The sequence below is a fragment of the Glossina fuscipes genome, unplaced genomic scaffold (genome assembly GCF_014805625.2).
Source record: "Glossina fuscipes isolate IAEA_lab_2018 unplaced genomic scaffold, Yale_Gfus_2 2, whole genome shotgun sequence".
Lineage (NCBI taxonomy): Eukaryota > Metazoa > Arthropoda > Insecta > Diptera > Glossinidae > Glossina > Glossina fuscipes.
The window spans coordinates 5,118,945-5,143,676 of NW_023998416.1; the positions used below are offsets into that span (position 1 = coordinate 5,118,945).

The 24,732-nt window shown below is 32.1% G+C and overlaps 4 protein-coding genes and 1 long non-coding RNA gene across 7 annotated transcripts in view; 3 read left to right on the forward strand and 2 right to left on the reverse strand.

The window, feature by feature from the left end:
- Nucleotides 1–7,717, forward strand: part of LOC119632847 (putative oligosaccharyltransferase complex subunit CG9662) — a 15,833-nt gene extending 8,116 nt beyond the window's left edge. Inside the window, exons 1-2 of one of the 2 annotated variants that reach the window (XM_038025978.1) lie at nucleotides 7,087–7,284; nucleotides 7,348–7,717. In XM_038025978.1, coding sequence (XP_037881906.1) covers nucleotides 7,149–7,284; nucleotides 7,348–7,658 — 447 coding nt within the window. In that variant the 5' untranslated portion in view covers nucleotides 7,087–7,148 and the 3' untranslated portion in view covers nucleotides 7,659–7,717. Of the gene's footprint in view, nucleotides 1–7,086; nucleotides 7,285–7,347 lie in introns of those variants that run through there. The other variant, XM_038025979.1, reaches the window with a different exon arrangement.
- Nucleotides 7–4,244, reverse strand: LOC119632845. Of its 2 annotated transcripts, XM_038025976.1 has the most exons (4): nucleotides 2,840–4,244; nucleotides 1,859–1,940; nucleotides 1,681–1,797; nucleotides 7–1,543 (listed from the first exon to the last, which is right to left on the reverse strand). In XM_038025976.1, the coding sequence occupies exons 1-4, from the start codon at nucleotides 4,066–4,068 to the stop codon at nucleotides 1,532–1,534; spliced, it is 1,440 nt and encodes a 479-aa protein (XP_037881904.1). In that variant the 5' UTR covers nucleotides 4,069–4,244; the 3' UTR covers nucleotides 7–1,531. The 2 variants fall into 2 exon arrangements, with proteins under 2 accessions (XP_037881904.1, XP_037881903.1); XM_038025975.1 differs by having other exon boundaries at nucleotides 7–1,797.
- Nucleotides 4,835–6,464, reverse strand: LOC119632846 (serine/threonine-protein phosphatase 2A activator). The gene is made up of 6 exons (XM_038025977.1): nucleotides 6,343–6,464; nucleotides 5,982–6,271; nucleotides 5,569–5,911; nucleotides 5,405–5,505; nucleotides 5,228–5,335; nucleotides 4,835–5,162 (listed from the first exon to the last, which is right to left on the reverse strand). Exons 1-6 carry the CDS (start codon nucleotides 6,377–6,379, stop codon nucleotides 4,899–4,901), a joined length of 1,143 nt encoding a protein of 380 aa, XP_037881905.1. The 5' UTR covers nucleotides 6,380–6,464; the 3' UTR covers nucleotides 4,835–4,898.
- Nucleotides 7,718–9,663: 1,946 nt separating the features above from the next.
- On the forward strand, nucleotides 9,664–14,560 carry LOC119633252 (importin subunit beta). The gene is made up of 7 exons (XM_038026699.1): nucleotides 9,664–10,016; nucleotides 10,082–10,212; nucleotides 10,973–11,214; nucleotides 11,272–12,300; nucleotides 12,354–13,280; nucleotides 13,337–13,788; nucleotides 13,900–14,560. Exons 2-6 carry the CDS (start codon nucleotides 10,152–10,154, stop codon nucleotides 13,736–13,738), a joined length of 2,661 nt encoding a protein of 886 aa, XP_037882627.1. The 5' UTR covers nucleotides 9,664–10,016; nucleotides 10,082–10,151; the 3' UTR covers nucleotides 13,739–13,788; nucleotides 13,900–14,560.
- A 4,968-nt stretch (nucleotides 14,561–19,528) lies between these two features.
- LOC119633702 lies at nucleotides 19,529–23,481 on the forward strand. The gene is made up of 2 exons (XR_005246885.1): nucleotides 19,529–22,281; nucleotides 22,405–23,481. It is a non-coding gene; the product is annotated as an uncharacterized LOC119633702 (long non-coding RNA).
- The last annotated feature ends 1,251 nt before the right edge of the window (nucleotides 23,482–24,732 follow it).

Genomic DNA, 24,732 nt, shown 5'->3' on the forward strand with positions numbered 1-24,732 from the left:
TAAAAATTGTATAAAACTATTCAGGAGACGTACAAGGGGAGATGAATTTATATTTTTGATACATTTATATAATAAATGGCATTTAAGAAACTAATGATTGCCTTAAAGTCGGTATTTTTCAGAAAAAAAATTATTTTTTATTGGCCAGTTAGAAGGCTTTGAGCCTACCAGAATATGGATGAAAAATTTCATTACATGAACAAAATTCTTTACGTGAATCTTCGCGAACCTCCTCGAGCGCTTCGAAAAGTCCTACTGTGTCAAATGAATCCATGCTGGGAAATTACAGTGTAAACTCTCACCTATTGATTTGTAGCTTCTTTATACATTAATAATTGTGTATGTTAATTCAAAAGCATATCCAAACAAGAAATAGTTAACATGGGTTCATCGACAGACAGTTGAGACTTGCAACTTTTTTTGGCACTTTCCAATATGTGAAATGTAAACCGGCGACTGCATCTTTGACGAATATGGCAAACTCGGCAGAAAATCTTCGAGAAAAGATAAAGAGGAGAAATTTTGAAAATATGGTGAGCCACGGGCACTTCATCCTTCTCTATGCTATTCTATTTTATATAATCCTACAATTATTCATATAAGGATTTTTCAAATGAGCAGTGGTCGAAAAAATGGTCCGAGCCGAACCATTTTCGAGCGCAGACAGGCGGACGGGCAGACATGCTTAGGGCGATGCAAAAAGTGATTCTGAATCGATCGTTAAAATAAAAAGGAGACCTATCTCAATTTCTTCTGAGTGTTGTATGCAGCCACACAAACTTAATATGCCCTAGTAACACAAGTGATCCCTACAAAAAAACAAAGTCTACTCTACAAAAACATATTCAACACGCAGTTCAAAAATTGAAGCGGAGTTTTCTTGAGGCACGATTATTTCAAAATATCAAGCAGCATAACTCAACAAGCAAACTACAATACCTTTAAAATAGCGTTTTAATGAAGGGTACGGAAGTGATTTCCGACAAAGTAATTTAAACATTACTTATTAGTAAACGATTGTCTTCATTGGTCAAAAATTCAATTTCTCGCTTCAAATACTCATCAATCACACGAAAATCGTCATATTCCCCTACGTAATAAATCTTAGGTCACTGTCTATTTATGCAATGCAAAAGTCTTTGTGGTTCTTTCAATCAGCAATTGATAGCACTTTTAAACTAAAAATGGACGAATAATATCAACGTCGAGTTTCACATCAGGAGCATGCCTAGCAGAGCCAATTAAATGTACACTTAATTAGCTTAGTGAGGACAACCTGCGCATCTTCTAGGCATTTCTTATACATTTGCACTTAAACACAACGACTGCAACTATTTAACCATATCACTGAGTGTTTTCTTATTTTCATTTAATAATCTTGTATTTACAATCAAAACTACAAAAAAGTTTTTGTCAACACATTCTCTTAAGGAAATATCTACACACACACACACACACATTAAAGCTAATCACATTAAGACTTTAAGATTTTTTAATATATTTATCAGCTTTTTCAGATGAATCACAGATTTCACTGTAGACGCTGAAATTAAAAGAAAATGATTAAACCGTTATTTTTCATCTTTTTCTTTGTGTTCATGCACATGAATTCACGATTAGTCTGGACAATATAATGTTAGGAAAGAAGTATCAAGGGAAAAAACCGTTAGGAGTAAGTACAAGGCTTGAGTTGCCGCTTTTTAAAAGTCCGCGTATAAGGGCTAAATCGTCAGGTGTCAACGCCCAACCGCTTAACTGCCCTACGGTTTGCAATTCCGGACATCTATCCATTAAAATCTAGAAATTTCATTTATGAAAATTTTACAATAACAATTTTATAACATTAAAAAATACGTACCTCAATGGATTGCACAGTCAAATTTGGCGCTAAAGTAAACCAAATATCCTCCAAATCATTGAAATCATGCTCAATGAATATGCTGTAAATAATATAGAAAATAGAAATACGCATATTAAAATTGATTTAGATCACGCACTCCCGATATCCAACACCTTTAGCTCTTGAAACAGCATTCTCTCCCAATTAGCCCATTTACCAAGAAAGCGTAAATTATGATTATATTAGTTAATCTATCAATACCATAATGCTCTACATCGCTTGAGCTATAGGGGTTAAGTTTGCGAGGATGTATACAACATCCAAAAGGATTTGAAAACGACTTTCTGAAGCTTGTGCGTCCGTCTATGCGTGTGGTATACTTATATTCTATCTACTAGGCACTAATTTTTGAGATATTTCAACGAAATTTGGCATATCGATGTGTTTTGGTCCAAGGGAGATTGCTATGGATAATGGTTCGCATCGGTCCATTTTTTCGACCACTCCCCACATAACGTCTTATTACGAAAAATTGCAATTTTCAAAATTTTTCGCCATTTTAAATTGGTATGAAAAATATGGTTTGGCTGAGGAACTTTTTTAAATTCTCTCTCCTGTAACCATTCCTACGAATCTTTGTACAGTGAAAAGGTATCATTTTCAATAATTCATAGTGAAACCTGCTTCATAAGAGTAAAATGATAAAAAATATCAACCTAACCAAATTTGGACTACGTAGATCTAGTCTTTGGATATCTCCACATATAAGGCCCATCTTAATAAGATGGCACAGCGAGAAAAATACTATATTTTGGCCAACAATATCAAATTGTTACAATGGGAAAACTTTGCTCTAAATGATCGAAAATGAAATACACGTAGAATACAGTCTAAATAAGGACGGTATATATATATATATATATTTCTCATCTTTTGTAGTGGATTTAAAACAAAATGTTCTCTACAAATTCTAACCTTAAGTATGCCAATAATACTTACCTAACAATATCTTCATCATTAAAAGTAACGCTATCCACCGCCAAACGTTTAAGTTGCGTAACACTGCAAATCAGCGCTTTTAGAGAGGTGTTTGTAATCGGACAACTTAACATCTCCAATCCTTCCAGATGAATGAAACGCTTTTGACCACTGGTGTAAACCAATCTATCCATCATATAACAATCCAAATCGACTAATAGAGGACATATATAAGCTAAACGATCCAACGCTAATTCTCCATTACCCTTAATCATAGTCAAATGACTTAAGTTTTGACCTATACTTTCCAATAATTTGAAAAGTTCCGCACATGAAAATTTATAAATTTTCAGTTTGCGCAAAAAATGCGAATGAAGTACATGTAAACAGCCAGATTTTGGTGTATCCAAGTAAAGAGATTCCAAATGAGGACAGGTTCTCACTATCGTCTGCAACGTCTCCTCATCTGTACCCGTGTCATGTAAATACTTAAGCTTACATTTGAAATCAGTATTTATATTATCGTAAATGAATTTTAAAGCTGGTCCGACAAACGAATACGTTGACAAGGTTTCAACATTAGGGCAATTTTCCAAAATTAATGCTATATCCGAGTAGCAGATATTCTCCTCTCCTGGCATGCCAACATCGATAACTGTCAAACGATTACTGCACATACCCTTGCTTAGATAATCGATACCTATTTCGGTAATATCTGTTTCTCCCGAAATATCCAATACCTGAAGTCGTTCGCAGTATTTACTTATCACTTCAAGCAAATCATCATTGGCAATATAAGGTACATATAGCTTGGTAAGATATTGACATTTCTTAACAATTTCAAACATATAATTCATATGCTCATTTTTAATCCAGACACCTTTCAAATTGAGCACTCGTAAACCGGTGCCTTGAGCGGCTATCACTTGCAAAATTTTCTCATAATACGAAAACGGAAAAACTTCAGTCATCAAAAATGAGACTCCACTATTAAGTAACATCTGCAAACACGTAAATCGCATATTAGCGTCTAGATAGTCTGAACTGAGTATCACACGCAACAGATCCTGATAAATATTCGAGGTAGCTCCAGCCTGTTCCATATATTCGATTATGTCAACCATAACAACATCAATATCGAGATCTATATCAGGAGCATACTTAGCATAGCCTAATGTCGACACAATCAGATTAGCGAATTCGCCTAAAGAACTATCGCCCAATGATCGAACTATACACTTTTTAGACATTTCTTAGGCATTGAATAAACGGTAAAAAAAACACTTGTTGAATTATGTTTATGCTTGTTGAGCCAATTGGTGAGCTTTCGCTTATTTGTGTTCATAAACTTGGCGTTTAAACCATTTTTTAAAACAAAACAATATGAAAACATTAAGTGTTTTTTATTCATAAATTTTGAAAGCGAAAACATACGTTTAGAAAGCTTTGCAACAATTTTTTTGCCAATGCGCTAAAAATGTTACATCACAAATTTTTATTTTTTCGCATTTTCCAAATGTTTTTTAAAATTTTTATCTTTGCAATATGTGTGAGGCTTTTGAAAAAGAGAAATGTTCAAACTCATTAAATCTTCAAACTTTTTTTTCTTAAAGACACAAAAATTTTATACAATTTGAAAAATTCGAATCTTTATTCCGCGAAATTTTGGGCGAGATCCTTTTAGATGCACACCGATGAATGTACTGAAACTTATAAAGAGCTTTTTTTTAATTTTCAAATATTCTACGGATCATAAGAGAGTCATTCGACATCAATCGTGGAGATGGCTGTCTTCTCATATATACGCAGTATATAGAATACAGAACTGCGTATCCCGTTTCTTTTTCTTTCTTTCTCGTTTGAGCCAAAATATACATTGATCTGTTATTACGAACTACTGTTAACAAAAATTTATATCTACGTAAAGAAGTATATATATGTATATATATATCTATATATATTTTGTATATATCTATATATATTTTGTATATATATCTATATATATTTTGTATATATATATATATATATATATATATATATATGTAGGTTTCTTAAACCAATTTGTTGCTTCTTCATTTCACTATTCTGCACTACCTTCGGTGGAAGTGCTGGCTTCAACATTTAACCTCACGCGTGTTTTTGTTGCAGGCGTATCGTCACTTAAAGTTGCTTGCGATTGATCGGCATCGACAAGTTCTGTAGAAAATGCTGACATTTTTGATGTCGTAGGTAATTGTGTAACACCCAGACGCGCACTTCGTATAGTCGTACCGGGAGTAACACTGTCAAAGGACATTAATTTTCCAAAATAAACATGTTGAATAACAGGATATTTGGACAATATCTGCTAAAAACAATGATTTTTTGTATTATCTAAACTTGCAAATACGTAATGAAATCTATATTTGCCTCTTTTTGATACATTTTAACAAGGCCCAAGTTGATTTTCGACCATGAAGGCACTGCAGATATGCTCCATAACTGATATGAATGTTCCGCAAAATGTCCTGTTTTAACCTGACAACAAAAGTATTTATATATGTTATATATTATTCTAATTCAAAGCATGCATTTATACTTATGTACCTGTTGTATAAAGTCAATACAACTTATAAATATATAATTATTTTTGTGGGTGGTGATGATTTCTTCATCAAGAAATTTAGATGGCGGAAATGGACTTTTATCTTTCGTTTTAAAATATGCAAATAAATAAATATATAAATATACAATAGTGATTGTCTTCTTACATGAAAGTTGAGCACTGCCCCAAATAAACGGTATAAATTGATAGTCATCCAAAGACCAAACACCCTGACTTCCGGCCGGTTCCATACGATAAGTTTTTTGAAGTCGTCGTACAAATAGCAAGTATTCATTGAAAAGAGACAAAGCACACGCCACATTATCCCGCTCTTGTAAAATGCCAGACTTGAAAAGACCGCATAGAAAGAAAACGAAGGACAATTCGTGCCCAGTTCCGTAATCTATACGCACCGCATTGCCAAATGACTCTGATAAGTAAAAACCCAATTCGGTAACATAATTACACTTATCTTCCGGTAAACATTTCTGCAACACGTGAAATATTTCCTACCAAATAAATATAGGAACTATGAGCTTTACTTTAAATTACTTTCATTTAATAGCACTTTTCGCTTACGTGATTCATTTTACGAGACCAAGCTCTAAACGCTTTATTACCAAAGCGTTGCGGTTGATCTATCGGTGGGGTTACATCAACTAAATGATTCAATCTTTCGAAAATTTCCAACAATTTTTTCATGACTTTTGACACGTAATATGCGTCCGTTAGGCTTATACCCTGTACTGCTGTGCTAATTCCATTAATAAAACCCAAGAGGTCGTAAAAAGCTTCCGAACGCAACCAAATTTGAACATCGGACAAATTTTTTACTAATCTTTCGGGCTGAGCAGCACCAACCGCTTCCACTGTTAGGAAAGAAGAGAAATATCCCATTAATGATAGTATTAGTCCTATTAGGAAATTTAACGCTTCTTACATGGAATATTTTTTATGTCAGTTGCAAGCGTTTCCATTGTGTACAGAGATATTGTTTTAAAATAAAAAGAAACTTTCAAAACAAAAACAGCTGACGAAGACGAAATAGTAAATTCTAGCGTTAATACATATTTATTTATGCTATTATCGCTAGTTATCGATGACATCACAAAGTATCATGTAGTCTTACTCGATTATAAGTTAATTGGATTTTGTGGCACCCTACTTTGAATCTAGGTAAAGAATTAGACATAAGGCATTTTCAAAACATGAAAGCAAATGCGCGTTTCTTATTGACAGCGTAATTTTATCCGTAAAACAAATCATCATTCAAGCATAATTTACATAACTATACATTATTGAATCCATCGATTCTGCACAGATTCAAATTGCCGTCGGCAAAAGTTGCCCATTTTCATTAACAATAAATAAACTCTAGAGCACAGGGCTGTTAATCGATACAAAAAAAAAAATGTTAATAATTAGTATTTAATACTGGAAGTTTATTGTTACTTTTGTTACTTTAGAGCGTAAGTGAAAGAGTTTAAGAGAGAAAAACAAAAATATCCTTTATAGGTAGCACGATAAAACTCTCTCTCTCTCTCTCTCTTGACTTAGTTAATCAAAGGCAAAACAAGAGTTACCTAAAACATGTGTTCAATGAATGGCTACTTGTACTTACAAGTTACGCTTAAAGAAAATTATACATTTTATTATTATCTTCGCTTCTAGAATCTTGGTAACCCTTTTTTAGCATATGTGCAAATAAATTTTGGTTAAAACAATTTGAACTGTTTACTTCTTAATATGTTGCAAACTTTATATAGTTTACCGTTTTATATATTGGATCCGCCAAATATAAAACTAAGAATACAAATCGCGAAACCCTCTTCCTTTTTTATATTCTGCTGCATTTTGTTATCATATTTTTTAGTAACTGGAGGTATCTATACACAAAGTTGCGCGCTTGTATTATTTATATCTGTATTTTGCTTTTATTTTGCAGGTATTATTTACGATGTAATCGTTGAGCCGCCAAGCGTCGGCGCAACAGTTGACGAACACGGACATTCTCGACCAGTTGCTTTTATGCCTTATCGAGTTAATGGACAATACATAATGGAGGGCTTGGCCAGCAGTTTCTTGTTTACAATTGGAGGTCTGGGATTTATTATAATGGATCAAACTCATGCTCCTGGCAAAACAAATTTAAATCGCTTACTGCTTACCTCAATGGGTTTCATATTCATACTAGTTTCCTTTTTTACAACTTGGCTGTTCATGCGCATGAAATTACCGAGTTACTTACAACCATAATATCAAGCATGACATTTAATAAATGCTTGATTTAAGACAAAAGAAAAGCTATTAATTAAAAAATATTTTGATTCCTCTGTTAAAATTTTCTCCTTATCAATAATTCTTTACGGTCCATTTCTAGACGCACAAGTAAGTAACGTTTACATTTACTGGTTTTAATAATTTTACCGAGTTTATAACAGGATGCAAGAGTAAGAGGTCAGGCAAATTCCTATTCATCACAAAATTCGCTGCGTGTATATCCGTCTGAATATTTTTAATGGACGTTAAAATCGACGAAAATGATAAAAATTATCGTTCAATTTCGCCACCAGGTTCGGATTGAATTGATTTTGAATTAATGTTACTGAGTTTGAAACTAGTCTGAATTAATCAAAAATTATTATGAAATGGATTCACTTTGAATTTGACAGGCCGATTTCAAAAATTTCAATTATACTGACTTTGAAATAAATTTCAAATGCGTTCGACGAGATTTAAGCTGCTTTAGAGTTGGGTCTTAAATGATTTTGAAACAAAATTTCGTCTGGGTGTAACTAAATCCATTTGAGTTGGACTCGACTCGAGTTAAATTTTAATTGATTTTAAAAGACAAGTGAATATGAACGAATCAGGGCATTTAAGTAAAAATGAAGATTTAGCTTTATTTCGATTTTTATAATTTCATTCTTTCATTGCATTTTCTTTGTAGAACTTGAGATATCAAGTCCACTTTACTTTATTTCAAATTATTGCACATTTTAAAGAACAAACGATAATGAAAAAAAAATCTTGTAGTGTAAGACATATGGAAATTTCTAAAATGAAAAATCATAGAAATTGTGTGAACATTTTCTGTAATAAAATAAGTAAGCGTGCTGATCACAAATATGTGGTACGAAATAAGTTCTTTGGAAAGACTATGTAACCATGTATTTTTTACTTCTCCTTTTTGTACTTTTCTTCTTGCGTAGTTTCGCCACCCTTTTTTTCTCTCTTATTTTGCTTCTTATGTTTTCTACAACATCCTATTCAATAAAATTTCAACGCAGAAAGCGCATAAACTAAAAACAAAGAGCGAGCGATGAAAATTGAGTACAGTACTCTCTTCTCACACAGCGCCAATAGAAAGGAAATTCATGCTTACATCTTCAGAAGTATAATTAATATTGTTAACAATTTCATTCCCAGGATAAATTTGCCAACCCTCTGAAACCCAATAATACCTCTGCTGCCTAATAAATGAACGAAGATTTATCGTTTTTTTCAACTTGATAGCCTTAGTTTCTATTGCTTTTGCTCTTCTATACCTCATAATGTCATTTGGAAGATATTGTTTGTTTAAAAGTAGAAACGTTAGCAAATGTGAAGTGCTAAACACAATGAATGCGTTTGCGACTTGCGTTATATAAAGTGTTTTTCATACCATCAATCACTTGTAGAAGAAAGGTATATAGTAGATCTGAAATTTTATTAGATAAATCAATTTAGAATCACTTTCTGAATCGATCTTAGCTTGTCTGTCCGTCTTGGTTTCATGTGTTCAACGCAAAGGTTGCAAATTTTGATATAGTTTGATAAAATTTGGCACACCGACGCGTTTTAAACCAAGCTTGAACTTTGTTGAGATGGTTCCTGAGGGACTACTTCTTCAGTCATTTCCCTTATAACGTATTATTTTAAAAGGTCCCCATATGAATAAATTTATTAATGTGATCTAGGGTATTTAATGGTGTGTATGACCTACTATAATGTTTTTGTTTTTATATGATTTTTACTCTAGCAATGAATTGCAAGCTATATATTCATTTACGTATAAGCACGTGCAATCAAATTATATTTTAACGTTCGCTCGTATGAAAGAATTATGAAAATGCACTCACTGTGTTTAGCGCTTAAAACTAATTTCTTGCTCAACATGACAGTTGTCTCTTCTTCTTTCCTATGAAATTTATGTACAATTTCGGTAAAAACAAACGCTGACGCGCGCTTGTTGAACAGTCTGGTATCTTTTTTCATTACAAAGTCGTTAAATTTCCGAGCGTAATATAAAAGTGTCATTCGTTTTTTCGCAAACTTCCATGTGGAAGAGAATTTGCAACCGGTCAGAACTTTAATAAATTTGGTGAAAGATTGCCCACTTTAAGTGTAAAAGTAAAAGAAAAATCAAACGTTTCATAAAATTTTAGTTGAATTGGAGCAAATAGAAATTCTATAAAAGAACGCTGACTAATTAAAAGCGACAAGTCGTGTAGCACGACAAGACGTAGTAAAACGAAAGAAATAAAAGAGAAAAAAATCAATCATTGACGCAGGGAAAAAATTGAATGTGTGAAGTTTGATATATTTCAAGATTTTTTACATTGCCTATAGAAGGTAAGAAATAAAGGAATTTTTGAAAAATTGTACGATTGTACAATTACTTTGTATTGTTACTATAGGAGGAAAACTGATAAACAGATCACACCAATCAATTCCATAAATCAATCAGGCACAGTAAGAAACCTCAATATGAATACTCAATCTATTACTTTGCAGTTAATACAAGTCTTGGAAAGGACTGTATCACCAGGTAAGAGTGAATTTTGTCTTAACAAAAAAAACCCTCTTTCTTTTGGCGCTTCAATTAAATAATCTTTCTGTGTATACCTAAATATGGTTGTAAATGCATGTGTACTTTTTAGTTACATACTTTTCGACTCTAGAAACGTTGATTATATATTTGTGTTTGTATTTGTGTAGATATTTAAGGCCGCCAAGGCAGCTTAGTTATTACTGTATTGCTTTACATTATAAGAAAACAGAGTTGTATCCCTTATGAAATGAACGTGGACTATTTCTGACATATGTATGCATGCACTTTAGATAAGCCTAACAAAACATGCAACGAGTATTTTGAAAATAACGAATTAATATTTACGGATGATTATTGTGTGGACATGAAAAATGCGTCTAATGAAATTTGCGTATGTGTATGCGGAATGTAAAAAAATTGATATAAGTATTGCAAAACATGCTTCAATAATTATCTAAATAAATAAAGTTCCCTTGATATCTCTATAAAAAATTTTATAATTTTTTTTTAATTTGATTAGCAAAATGCTTTAAAATTGATTGCAAAATTAAGCTTCTGCTTGTTCAGTTTCGCTTGTATATCTGGATGGTATCAGTTTCAGTTTTTGAATTTTTTACAAAATACTTTTACTTATAAATATATATATTTATTTGTAGCACATCACCTTAATTTATTTTACTAGTTTATTAATAATAATACCTGTTCAATAAGAATATACAATAACGCTTAATAATTAATAATTATTATTTTCATGCAGATAAAGATGAATTACTATCGGCGAAGAATTTTCTCGAGCAGGCGGCTGAAGGTAATTTACCCGAATTCCTTAAAGCTCTGTCGGATATATTGGTTAATACAACTAACAGCCCGGTGGCCCGTATGGCTGCTGGCTTGCAATTGAAGAACCACTTGACCAGTAAAGACGAAGCAGTCACATTGCAATATCAACAAAGATGGCATAGTTTTCCCGAAAACATACGCGAATATATTAAGAAGAATGTAAACAGTCGAAAAGTGTTGTTTTTATTTGTCCATACTTATGAGTTTATAATTTAGATTTTAGCAGCTTTAGGCACAGAAAACACTCGGCCTTCGTGTGCTGCTCAATGCGTGGCTTATGTGGCAGTAACAGAGTTGCCTAATAATGGGTGGGGTATATTAATACAAACACTGGTGAGCAAAGTAGTCTCCGAGAGCTCCAATGAAATGGATCGCGAGGCAGCCTTAGAAGCTATTGGTTACATTTGTCAGGACATAACAAATGGGGTATTGGAAGATCAATCTAATCAGATACTTACGGCAATAATTCATGGCATGCGTAAGCAAGAGCCGAGTAACCATGTGCGTTTGGCTGCTACCACTGCTCTTCTAAATTCTCTGGAATTCACCCGTGCTAATTTTGAAAAAGACGTGGAGCGAAACTATATAATGGAGGTCGTATGTGAAGCCACTCAGTCCAGTGATAGCCAAGTTTGCGTAGCTGCTCTTCAGTGTTTGGTTAAGATTATGTCTCTTTACTACCAATATATGGAACCGTATATGGCGCAGGCTTTATTCCCAATCACGCTGGAAGCTATGAAATCGGACAATGACCAAATCGCTTTGCAAGGCATTGAATTTTGGTCGAACGTTAGCGATGAAGAAATTGATTTAGCTATTGAAAATCAAGAAGCCATTGACGCTGGACGTGCTCCAACACGTGTTTCGAAACATTATGCTCGTGGTGCTCTACAATTTTTGACACCGGTGTTAATAGAAAAACTAACTAAGCAGGACGAGTGTGATGACGAGGATACCTGGAGTCCCTCGAAGGCGGCATCTGTTTGCCTTATGCTATTAGCTACTTGTTGTGAAGACGAAATTGTTCCACATGTGTTTCCATTTATAAAGGACAACATTGAGTCGCCCAATTGGCATTTCCGTGATGCTGCAGTTATGACATTTGGCTCAATCTTGGGTGGTGTAGAAACGAGCACTTTAAAAACTTTAGTGGAGCAAGCTATGTCTACCCTGATACGTCTAATGTATGATCAAAGTGTGGTGGTACGCGATACCACAGCTTGGACATTTGGCCGCATATGCGATGTAAATAGAACATAGAATGTAAGGGTTAAATAATAACTTTTCATATTTAACAGATTATACCGGAGGCTGCCATTAATAAGAACTTTTTGCAACCGTTATTAGAATGTTTCATACAAAGTCTTAAAGCAGAACCTAGAGTGGCTGCCAATGTTTGCTGGGCATTCATTGGCTTATCGGATGCTGCTTATGATGCCGCCGAAGCTAATCAGGGTCAAACGCCTGAGACCTACTGCTTATCACCATACTTTGAATATATTATTAATCAGTTACTAGAAACAACCAGGCGTGATGACGGCAATCAAGCAAATTTGCGGGCTGCTGCCTACGAGGCGTTAATGGACATGATTAAAAATTCGCCTTTGGACTGTTATGCAGTAGTCCAGCGCACCACTGTGGAAATCCTACGTCGTCTTAATCAAGTGCTGTCGATGGAGTCTCATATCGTCAGCCACAGTGATCGCCATCAGTTTAACGATTTGCAATCTCTGTTGTGTGCAACGTTGCAGAGCGTTTTGCGGAAAGTACGTGAGGAAGACGCTCCGCAAATATCTGATGCCATTATGACTGCTTTGCTTACAATGTTCAGCTCGAGCTCCGGTAAATCGGGCGGTGTGCAGGAAGACGCATTTTTGGCTGTTTCCACTTTGGTAGAATTATTAGGCATGAAATTTGTCAAGTACATGGATGCTTTTAAACCATTCCTATACATGGGCCTTAAAAATCATGAAGAATATCAAGTTTGCTGTGCGGCAGTGGGTCTTACTGGAGATATAAGTCGTGCTTTGAAACAATTAATGTTACCGTACTGTGATGATATTATGGGCTTACTCTTAGGAAATTTATCCGAACCCAGTTTACATCGCAGCGTAAAACCACAAATTCTGTCAGCATTCGGTGATATGGCTCTTAGTATCGGAGGTGCATTTCTTAAATATCTAAATGCTGTATTGGAAATGTTGCATACAGCCTCTCAAGTTGAAGTAATGTCAAAATTGGTATCTTGAATGAACTGTATATGACTATGTATGTTTTCTAGGTTGACCCAAGCAATTTTGATATGCTCGAATATTTTCATGAATTGCGCGAAAGTGTTTTGGAGGCTTATACTGGCATTATTCAAGGTTTAAAAGGTGTCGAACAAATTCCCAATCCAGACGTCTACCATTTGGAGCCTCATCTCGGCGAAATTATTATGTTCATCAAACGTATTGCTCTTACTGGAGATAATTCCGATTCAATGGTGGCTAGCGCTGCTGGTTTTATTGGTGACTTGTGCGCAGCTTTCGGTGCACGTGTGTTGCCGCTCGTTGACGATGTAACCATTACACAATTTATAGCTGAAGGAAAGCGTTCAAAAACATGTCGCACAAAATCACTTTGCCATTGGGCCGCTAAGGAAATTAAAAAGCTGCGTGATCATCAAATAATACCACAGTAAATTCATGTCTAATTTTTGTTTCTCTCCATCGTCTGTAAATCATTCAAATGGTAAGCGCAAATGTTTTGTTTTATAAAAAGTTAACGACACTTTGTCATAACTATGATCCGAAGCAAAATTAATGTTATTATTTTGCAAACATTTTCTTATTTTCATTGCAGACATTCTTCTTCTAATTTTCTTTTATCATTTATTAAGACAAAAAAAATAACAAAATCAAAATTGCATTTGGAGAAAGGGCTAAATATTCTGTTATCATCGTTAGTTATTTGGATTAAAGAGAACAATTCAAAATTTCAAAATAATTCATGAAGCAATGCATAAATTATTTGCAGCCATAAAACTAATACGAAATTAAAACTTGTAGCGTAATTGTTCTGAACAAAAACTTACATTTGCACAATTCCGTCTGATTACTTTTTACAAATCTTGTATTATCTTTTCTCTATCTAGACCTCCGCTTTACAATCTATCATTGCAAATATATAGTCGATCATGTAATAACGTTAATTCAATTCATATTTTTTTATTCATTTCATTTTCTTCTAGTTTTGTTAGTGATCATTTCGCTTTTTTCTTTTTTTCATCTATGTTTCTTACATACCGTTATAAAAAATAGTGCTTTTAAACGATTTTTATAGAAGAAAAGCATTAAATTTTTCGCAAAAGGTTTTTAAAGTCGAAGAACTATTTGCAAAATGCAAAAGATTAATGTAAATTTCATAAATCCAATAATGAATCGTTTAAACATGTCGTTACTTTTAAAGGCCTTCTTGCAAAAAAAAAAAAAAAAAAACAAAAAAACAAAAAAAAATACAAAAATTAACTTTTCCCCCTTTTCATTTGCTATTTTTCTGTTTAAGTTTTGAAAACAGTTTCTTTAAAAATTTATAAATATTCATCAATAGGCGTGGCAAATAGTTATGGGGATTTCATAATTGAAAAAACATCACATTTAATAATTTCTTACTATTTAAATTTCCCGAAGATATCATTTAGACGTTCAATATAAGCGCGCATAGATTATATAATGATGCTGGCTAAGTATGTATTACAAAATTTTAAATCGTTCGAATCGAACATCGAATCTGGTTTAAACTTTCGTTCATGAGCTGAACAATTTCCCTCATTAATAAAGCAAATCAAGTTTTGAAAAGGAGATTAATTACCGTTATTGCAAAGGGAAATATCTTATAACAATAGTTTTATTGCTGGGTCGATAACTGACACTTTCACTTGCTATTCAGAGACACTTTATTCTCTAATGCTTTTCAACGAGAGAAAACAAACGGACCATGTCTGCTACTTAGACTTCATTGTGGATATATACATGCACATAGCACGGGCCCGCCTAAACTTTTTACGGTTTTCATTTTTTACTTTTAATTGATCATAGTATCGTAGCGAAAAGCATAAAAAAACTTGATGGATGGAAACCTTCAACCAATTTCAATCATTACTTTCCTCGAACTGAAAGTGGGGTCATTTTTCTCAGATTAAGTCAATATCTTCTTCGTAAAGAAAGACCTCCGTAAATGTGTTAATTTTGTAATAGATTGCTTTAGAAATTCTATAGACGGTCTCTCTTCATTTGAATGTGGGGAAATGTAGGCTAACGGGTTCTCTCCCTGCTGAATTTAGAAAGGACATTAATATTATTTACATAAGAGACCTTAATCATTTTTGCGTAACGCATACTTCTTCTCTCTCTGTCTTTAAGTTACTACGATTCAAATATTTGAGCCCTTTAGGGCATTACTGTCAGTTGTATCAATAACTTCTCCAGCATTCACGGATTCACTTGCTGTTAGAAAACGTAACAATCTGAGGCCGGTTTATCGTTTTCGATATCGAGTAAACTCAATCGTAATTTGAAAGAGTTTTCATTCGATAGCTAGAAAAATGCATACTTTCTCGACAATTCTCTGCACACTCTACTCGTTACAGCGAGTCGATAATCTACAACTGTCGACTTTACTCGATAAAGAGAATCATAAATCGGTCCCTAATTTCTAACTAAAACAAAGCATTGCTTCTGATTTTAATGATTGATTTGAATAAATCGTGATCCGGACATTTTTAAGAGCTAACCATAGACGGATTTTTTAAGCAAAAGTTTTGTTTAACGTGCAAAGGTTTCTCTCTTGCATATATTGTTTCTTAACATCAAAATTTTGAATTTTTAATTTTAAAGCTTATAAAAAATTTGATATCTGATGTCAAAACAAAAAATATTCAAAAAAATTTCAAAAATAATTCCCATTATTAATTGCCACACCCGACATAATAATAAACGTATTTTAATGAAAGGACGAATGAAAAAAATCGAAGTGTGCTTGTGTATATGTGTGTGTGTCTGATTATACAATTTTATCATCTACATATATAATATAAAACATTTCGTATGTATGGCTGTGTATGCAATTGTGTGCGTTTTACAAAATCGAGTGCCACAGTGTTTTCTTTAGATTTTTAAGAATATAAAAAGAATGCAAGAAAATTTATGTATGTAGGTATGTATGTATGTATGCATGTTGCAAGTTGTGTGTATGTGTGTATGTGTGTGCATGAGCGTGTGTATGTATGCGCGTGTGTGCATTGTTTTGTGTGTTTTATTGAAAATGTGTGCATGCCTATGAGTGTCCATTAATTACTAAAGGTGTACGTGTATATATATATATATATATATATATATATACATATGCCTGATAATTTTTTTCATTAACGTACGAATGTTTAATATTCCATCGTAAGGGTTTCTCTTCCCTGAACTTTTCCATTGTTAAGGATTTTATCCTTTCAGAGAAATGAACGTGTGAATGTATCAGTTCTTTCCATTATCATTTTTGTCCGTTTCTATTTTCCGTTCTCTTTCGTTAATTGTTTCCCTGACATCATTATTTAAGCATAAATTTTTGTGATTGAGAAGACTTAAAATATGCGCGCGTGCGTGCTTGTGTGATATTAATTGTAAGTTAACATAATTCTCTAGTACTTTAAGTGAAGATAAAAAAAAAAAAAAAAATTTTTTATAAAAAAAAAAAAAAAAAAACGAAACAAAAAAAAGAAAAAAATCAGAGAATTAGCCGAGAAACAAAGGATTTTAAACGGATTTGAAATTCGCCAAATGTAACCAGAAATTAAAAATAATAATAAATTAATATAAAAACAAAAAAAAATTGAAACATGACAAAAACTAAACTAAAACTCAACTACAATACGTATTAAAAGAAAAAAAAAAAAAATGAAAAAAAGTGAAACAAATGACTTAACGACGACTTAACGTTCGTACAAATTTAGAATTTATTAAGGTTAACGTAAAAAGAAAAAGAAAAAAAAAACCAAATATACCAACAAAACTAAACGGAATTTTTATACATTTCTTACTACATTTAAGACATTTTTTACACGAATTTTGTTGTAACTTAGAAAAACAAAACTAGAACAACTATATATATGTTTTTTGTTATTATTTATTAATATTAAGTCTCACTAACAAACCAAAATTTTTATTTAAATTTTCACACACCTTTTTTTTTTCTTATTATTGTTTCCAAATTCAAAAATTTTCACATTTCCGTTTTATCAAATCGTAGACAAAGGAAAAGAAAATGACATATATATAAAACGCGTTATCAACGGATCGAGTAGATTTCGGCCGTCCCAACGTTATCTATTAGTAACATTAGTGGTGAATTCCTCTTCTTTTGAAAATTTCCAAATCAAACCAGTAATTATCTAAATTGCTTCGCTTTTGCAGTTACTTTAAAAAAAAAAACACGGCTTCCTATAATCATAAATTCATATGCAATAAGATTTCTGACCAACTTTTTCTCAGTAATGTATCTAACAGCTATAGAAGACCTCATTCTGATATTTGATAAAGGTCGTGCCAATCGGTCTCATAGTAAGTTCGTAATTTTCAAAAAACACGCTCTTTTTTGTGCCCATCAACGGAGAATGAGACGTATATCCGTTATGTGGAAGCGTTTGTAACGCGCAAAAGAAAGCTTCGGAGCCCTTAAATGTTATAAATATTCTTGATCAACACAAAATTCTCAATTGATGAGATTTACGCATGTCCGTCTGTTCGGTGATATGCTTATCCGTTTGTGTAAAGTGTGTTGTAGCCATTCCTCAAGACTTTAAATTTAGCAGAGCCAGTTCTTGCAGAGAAGTCCTTGCACGCAGTTCGGATTCGATACGCCTACACTACCACACAAAGAGAGGACAACCCTGCTTTTTTTGTTTTTGCCCACTACTCATAAATTAAAGCAGATAAGTGTGCAAAAATTTGACTGTGGGCAATACTGAACAAAAATCGAAAAAGTCGGCTACGCCTGCTCAGTTTTATAGCGTGTCATAATTTAATTTTTTTTTTTTTTTCTTTTTTTCAAAACCTTTGCAATGCACAGAAATAAGCTTCAAAGACCTGATAAAGTAAATAAATTTTTGGTCACTTTTTTCAATTGGATACCAAATAAGTGGACTTAGATAGTAGACACCGGTGATGGGTGCAAAAGATTTTGCCGGGGCCGCATACAGTTTTCTTACTTGTTTTTATTTCTCTTTATTTCGAACGCATTTTTTTGTGCCTGAATATGCTACCAAACAATGAATGGGTGTATATCAATACTGTTCCGAGACCTTTTAAGGTATACTCGTTGATGATCAGTCAATCTATCCAGGTCTGTCACTACGTCAGTTTGTTAATCTCAGGGATTTCAAGGACTCGTTAAAGTTAAACTAACATAGTTCTAAAGAAAAACGGAAAACTTCGCATAGATTCTCATTGATAACTTTTAACGCAAATAAGGATCAGATATATGACTACAGTATTCATGTTATGTGTGGGATTGATCTTGATAGGCGACTTGATTTGAGATGACATAATTCGCTAAGAGAAATTCAAAGGTAATGGACAATGTAAGTGAAAAATTATACTTACATTATTTAATAGAATGCCATATGTATAATAATTACATATATTAAAAATTATATGCAAATACTCGCATCATAAGCCATTCCTGACGTTTCTCCCAAAATGTAACTTTGCTAATGCCGTGTCTCATCATCATCATCATCTCAAATCATTGTACAGAGACTTCAAGGGATGACAGTCCACGGATAAATAGAAAAGTTATTATTATATTATTTAGAAGTAAACGTTTTGATCGATTCAGCACTTGATTTCGAATTCTTTTTACTCCTCCTTCCTATTGAAAAAGAAAAGGTTCAAGTTTTGCTTTTCAAACACAATTTAATTAAAGCATTGGCATGCGGAAAAAAAGTTGAGATCTTTCTCAGTCAGAAATGAAATTTTTAGAACCGATAGATAAATGTCCTTTAGTTAAAGGCACATCGCATATATCTCTTAAAGAGAACGTTTTTTTTTTTTCAAGTTCTTAGCAAAATTTTCTTTTAATAATAATAAATTTTTTTAAAAATATTTAAATTATTTGCTACTGTCAGCAGGCAACTGTCTTGTTCCTTTTAACTATAGGAAAATGATCCTAAATAAACAAAGAGACGATATTCGTTCTAGGACTATTCGCTAAATGTTGTTCAAAGAATGCGATAATATTCGAAAAGAAGAATTTTTAACTTAAATAGATTTGGAGCACAGCTATAACGTGCACATTGTAAATACAACGTTTTGGTGATCATTCTTTGTACAATCCATGCCGTAATTAATGTATAAAACTACATTATAAAAAGTCATTACTATAATTTTTTTTTTTTTTTTTTTAGGCCCACAATTTTTTTATAAAAAAAAAAAAAAAAAAAAAAAAAAAAAAAAACCAAAAAAGTAAAAAAATTAATAGAAATAATCATCATTATCATCATTGTTAAAACTTATAAATACTTAAGTGGTTAGTTAAAATACACTTTAAATAGAATGCACTGTAAATACTAAGCTGCTGCAAATGTTATTAGACTTAATTGAGTCGCTGTTGGAGCTTTCACAGCTTGTGAGAAGTGTGTAGACTCTAATGTTTTAATGTTTTAATTTTCCAGTTTCAAGTCTGTCCGGCTTTTTTTTTTTGTTTTTTTGTTTTTTTTTTTGTTAAATAGATAAACACACTCATCCTCGTAGATATGATAGATCGATTAAAACATTTATAGAACAATTATTTATTAATTTGTTAAACAAGTCTTGGAAGTGCACATATGTAGCTTCTTGCTGACATTACAAATAATTCCACTCAGCCGAACGAAGGTTGGCTGCTGAAAAAAAAAAATCGTGTACAGTTTTATTTTTCTTAAAAATGCCTTAAAAAATCCGAAACATGGGTATTTTTCTGTCTATACATGCATACATCTATATATATTTAAGCAATGCTGCTTCCTATTTTGAAAGAAACTATCAAAGTAGGCGCTGATCTACATGAATGGCATTAGCGATATATATAAAATTCCCCCATTACTATACCACCAACTGGTCGTCGTAAATCTTGCAGCAGCATATTTTTCTTTTGCTAAAATAAATTTTTTTTTTTTTTTTTTTTTTGTTTACAGAAAGACTTTCGTTTAAGTGTATTTAGATATTTTATAACATAACACACAAACATATGTAGGACTTACAAATTTTTCCAATTTTGTTCTTTTCTACATACACATACTGAACTCACGCGACTTAACCGAACTGTACTAAAACCAAACAAAAATAACGTAATAGAAAAAATAATAATAAAAAAATATAGAAAAACAAAAATTATCTAAAAATAATGTTAAAAATCGAACAATTAGAGCATTACAAAATATAACCGTTTAAAATCTTTTCTTTAGTGATACTTGAGTGAATAAAAAAAAACTTTTTTCAATAAACTACTTACCTGCATCACCACACTCTAAACACTCTTTGCAATTTCATGAATTTTTCACATTTTTTCTTTTATTATTTACAAAAAAAAAAAAACAATTTTTTTTTACATGTATCTATGCAAGAGATCGCAAATTTAATTTATATGAATATAATCTGTACAATCTATGCTGAATTAGCATATCATGTGTTTTCTCGGGAATTTTCGCTTTATGTCTTTAACATCATTTAAATAAATATCCGTTTTTAAGAAAAAGGTGTGTAATTAAATTTTTCATCTCGTCCATCTCTATTTAATATTTCCATTGTTCTCTTATTATGAATTCAGTCCGTATCTCATAAAAATTGTCGATACATTTTTAGCCTTCTTGTTGTGGCATCAAGCTAATATTTTTATTTAGATTTTATATCTTTTACCGAATAATGCTGCTGAAAACGTTTGTAACATCCGGGAAGGAGTTTCACAAACTCTATACTAATACTGGAATCAATTTAGACTTGTCAGCCTGTCTGTCCGTAGAAGTTGCTGAATGCAGTTTGGTATTAAAAATGCATCAAGTTCTGAATCGATGAAGGCGTGTCGCCACCTATCTCCTCTTGTATGGCTATCATTCCCCTGATTGCAAAATTAGAAGTTTCTGAACGCACGTTTACTATTGAAAATGGCCAAAATCAATTAGAGGGCACGCCTACAACCTGTTATAAGCTATTATTTAACTTGCTTTCTTTTGCCTATTACTCATGAAATAGAATAATTGTAAGCGTGTACAAAAATGGGGAAAAAAAATAAGTGAACACGCAGGCAACATTATAGAGTAGCGAGATTGATTTCATTGTCTTCGAGTTTTTTTTTTTTTTTTTTTTTTTGGTTTAAGTTAAAGTTAAACGTTTAAGTGGAAAATTAAGCCACCGATCGAATATCATTTTCTTGCTTTGTGCTATTCTTCAAAGTAAAAATACAAAAACTTGAATTGGTTACAGACGTCCCTTATATAACATGGTACTTGTAAAATACGGTTTCGATATTACATGGTACAAAATTTGCGGTTACTGTAAGGCAGTTTTCATATAACACGGTTTCAAAAACTTAAATACTTATTCCTCATCACCTAGAAAAATATTTTGGGCGTACAATTAAGTTTTACGATTTCCTTAAAAAATTTTCCAAAATGCGAAAATTTTGCGAAATTTTGCGGATTAATAGGGAAGATATTTCGATGCTTTTGCTTTCTCCCCAAAAAGTTGTATCGTTTACCCTATTGATTATATTGATGCAAGACGAACGAAAGGAGAGAACATTAAAATTGTTTTCTTGCTTTTCATTTTTATTTTATTATTTTCTAAACACATCTTTTTTTTTTTTTTTTTTTTTTTTCTAAGAGTGTGTGTGTATAGTTGGTAAGTTCATTTATCATTAATTTGTATGATTGATTTATGAAAATTTATGTGGTAACATCAGGATATGTGTGCGAAATGATTTGTTTGCTTTTCTATAAAAATAAAATTATATTTGAAAGGATAGCTTTAAGTAATTAACAAACAACAGCAACAACAGCAATAGAAAATAGTGGTATAACGTCGAAAGCGAATAATAACTTATGCTGCACTTGAAGAAGATGTGCATTCTTCTACGTCTAGTCCTTCCATATCACCAGAGATGGACAAAACAACCACCACCATCAATTTCAATCAATTAAACGAAGGCAGTATATTTGTGAGTGTAAGTTTCCCTAAGACTCTTTTTTTTTCCTATCCTTGGTCTAAAAAAAGTCTAAGATATTTTTTTTTTTTTTTGCTTTCGCTCTCTTAAACTTATATTAAAAAATTTTCTTAATCTTTGCAGGTGTCTGTGTGTGATTGTGAACTGCTTGATGTTTTACTTTAATAATAAATATAGTTTTTGTCAAATTTCTTGAAGAGTGAATGATATGATGAGCGAGCCCCCCTAAGGAAACTTACATTTAAATAAATCATTTATCACAAATAATATAAAGAAAAGCAAGTATGACGTGTGTTGTTGTCAAATTTAAATGCAAATGAGCAAATGAATCTAAATGTATTGAGAGTGCTGCTGAATGGCGCGCGGATGTTGTCTATCCATTCCAAGTGTGTTTCGATTAATCAATGAAATGAAAAACAAATTGTGTGACTGCGTTTTAATGCAACAAAGGAAAAAAAAAAATTAAAAAAAACCAAAAAAACTATGTGCCTGCATGAATCTATTATGCATACAGATAGACAGGACCGACAGAATGAATTACAAGTTCGACATGCTGGTAGTAAGTAATAAAAGGTTTAACTTTTTATTTAAGAATAAACACAATAACGGACCAAATGACTTAACAGAAAATCAAAAACAAAAAAAAAAAAAAAGACAAAAAAAAAAAACGAAAAGATATTTTGGAAAATATAAAACAAAGATATCACTGAGAAGATCGTTAAGTAATACATAAAAAACATACTGCAACGAATAAACTGATATACTTTAACGCAATTAATAATTAAGTATTTTTTATCGCTATGATACTAACAGCTAAACAACAACAACAACAACAACCTGGACTAGTTAAGACAGTTTTATCTAATTTTTTTTATTTTTTTATTATTTTTTTTTATTGTATATGAACATGTAGTTTTTGCAAGAAGAAGACGTCTGTTATGTAACTGATGAGTGATGATGATTGCTGTGTATGCATTCGCATGAAATATTATTAACGAATACAATTAAAATAAACAATCTGCTCCGTTGTATGAGTGTTTTAGTATTAAAATCATCAACATTTTCGAGTTTAAATGAGCAAAACTATATAAGAAAATTTAAAATAGGTTTGTGTGAAATCGCGTGCGTTATGGTATGTTGTGGACAAACTTTTAATGAATAAATATATAAAATTTAAGCGATTGTATGATTGTGTGACTGCAAAAAAAAAAAAAAAAAAAAAAAAAAAAAAAACCAATTTCTTTTTTGTTCTTACATTAATTATATTATAACAAAAGACAGTCAAAATCTATTCTTTCTATATCCACCCAAAACATATCTTGGTCTGGCTAATCACTTTTCCCAGTTTCTTCCATCCCCTTTACCCGAATAAAATAATGCTAAATTTCTGCTTAAATTATCACCGTATATAAATTATTTACAAACATATTTACATTTAAGCTACATAAATATTTAAAAATAAATTATATGAAAACAAATTAAATTTTCTTACCTGTATGACTGATAGTTTGTACGATGCTGTGTGTGAAAATAAAATTTTTAGTTTTTTCCTTTCGACGTAAAATTTTTTGTGTTTCATTTAATACATGGATATGGGTTCTGAAAACCACTGCAATATTTGAAATTCGAGGAATTTCTAAATGGATGAAAAGTAGTAAAAGTGGCCAATTGCTACTTACTTTGTGTATTTGTATATGTATGTATATTATACATTTTTGATTGAAGTTTATTAATATCTACTCTTCTAGCGGCTAATCAAAAATACGCAACTCATATAAGAGAGAGATTAAGTTCTTCCAGTTCACCCTAATGTTGCTCAACATATTTATTAAATGCAATCCTTCCCACATATTTGTTAAATGCGAAAGACGCGTAAATCCGAATTGCTTGCAATAACGACGATTCCTTGCAGTTCAATAGTATCGTACATAGTGCATATGCATATACAAATTTCGTCTGTAATCGAAATTTACTGTCATGGAATGGAAAATTCATAAAAAATTAAAATTAATTCGCAAATTTTCTACGAAAATTTATTTTTAAATAATCGAACTACGTGTGATTGTGAAAGAACGCTGTACATAAGTCCTATCTTTACTAATTGTCAAATATATGTGATTTGGCGGTTTTTTACCACAGCCCAACGTCACATGTTAAGTGTTTGCAAAAATTTTGATCATTTCTTCAATTGAAAAATGCATTTATTGAGAACAATTGATACAATTAAAATAATTTCCATCATTTTATATTATTTTTGTCAACATGACGATATCGTGTCGAAAAAACTTATAATGGTCTGGCAACGAACCACCCACCGATCCATTTTCGTACATCTTCAACTTAACAGACACGCATGGCAACCAATCCATGCTGCATCGATCAGAACAAATGGTAATCAGGAGACGCCATGTTGCTGGGTGTGGCAGAAATTTCCATTCGAGCTGCGACAGT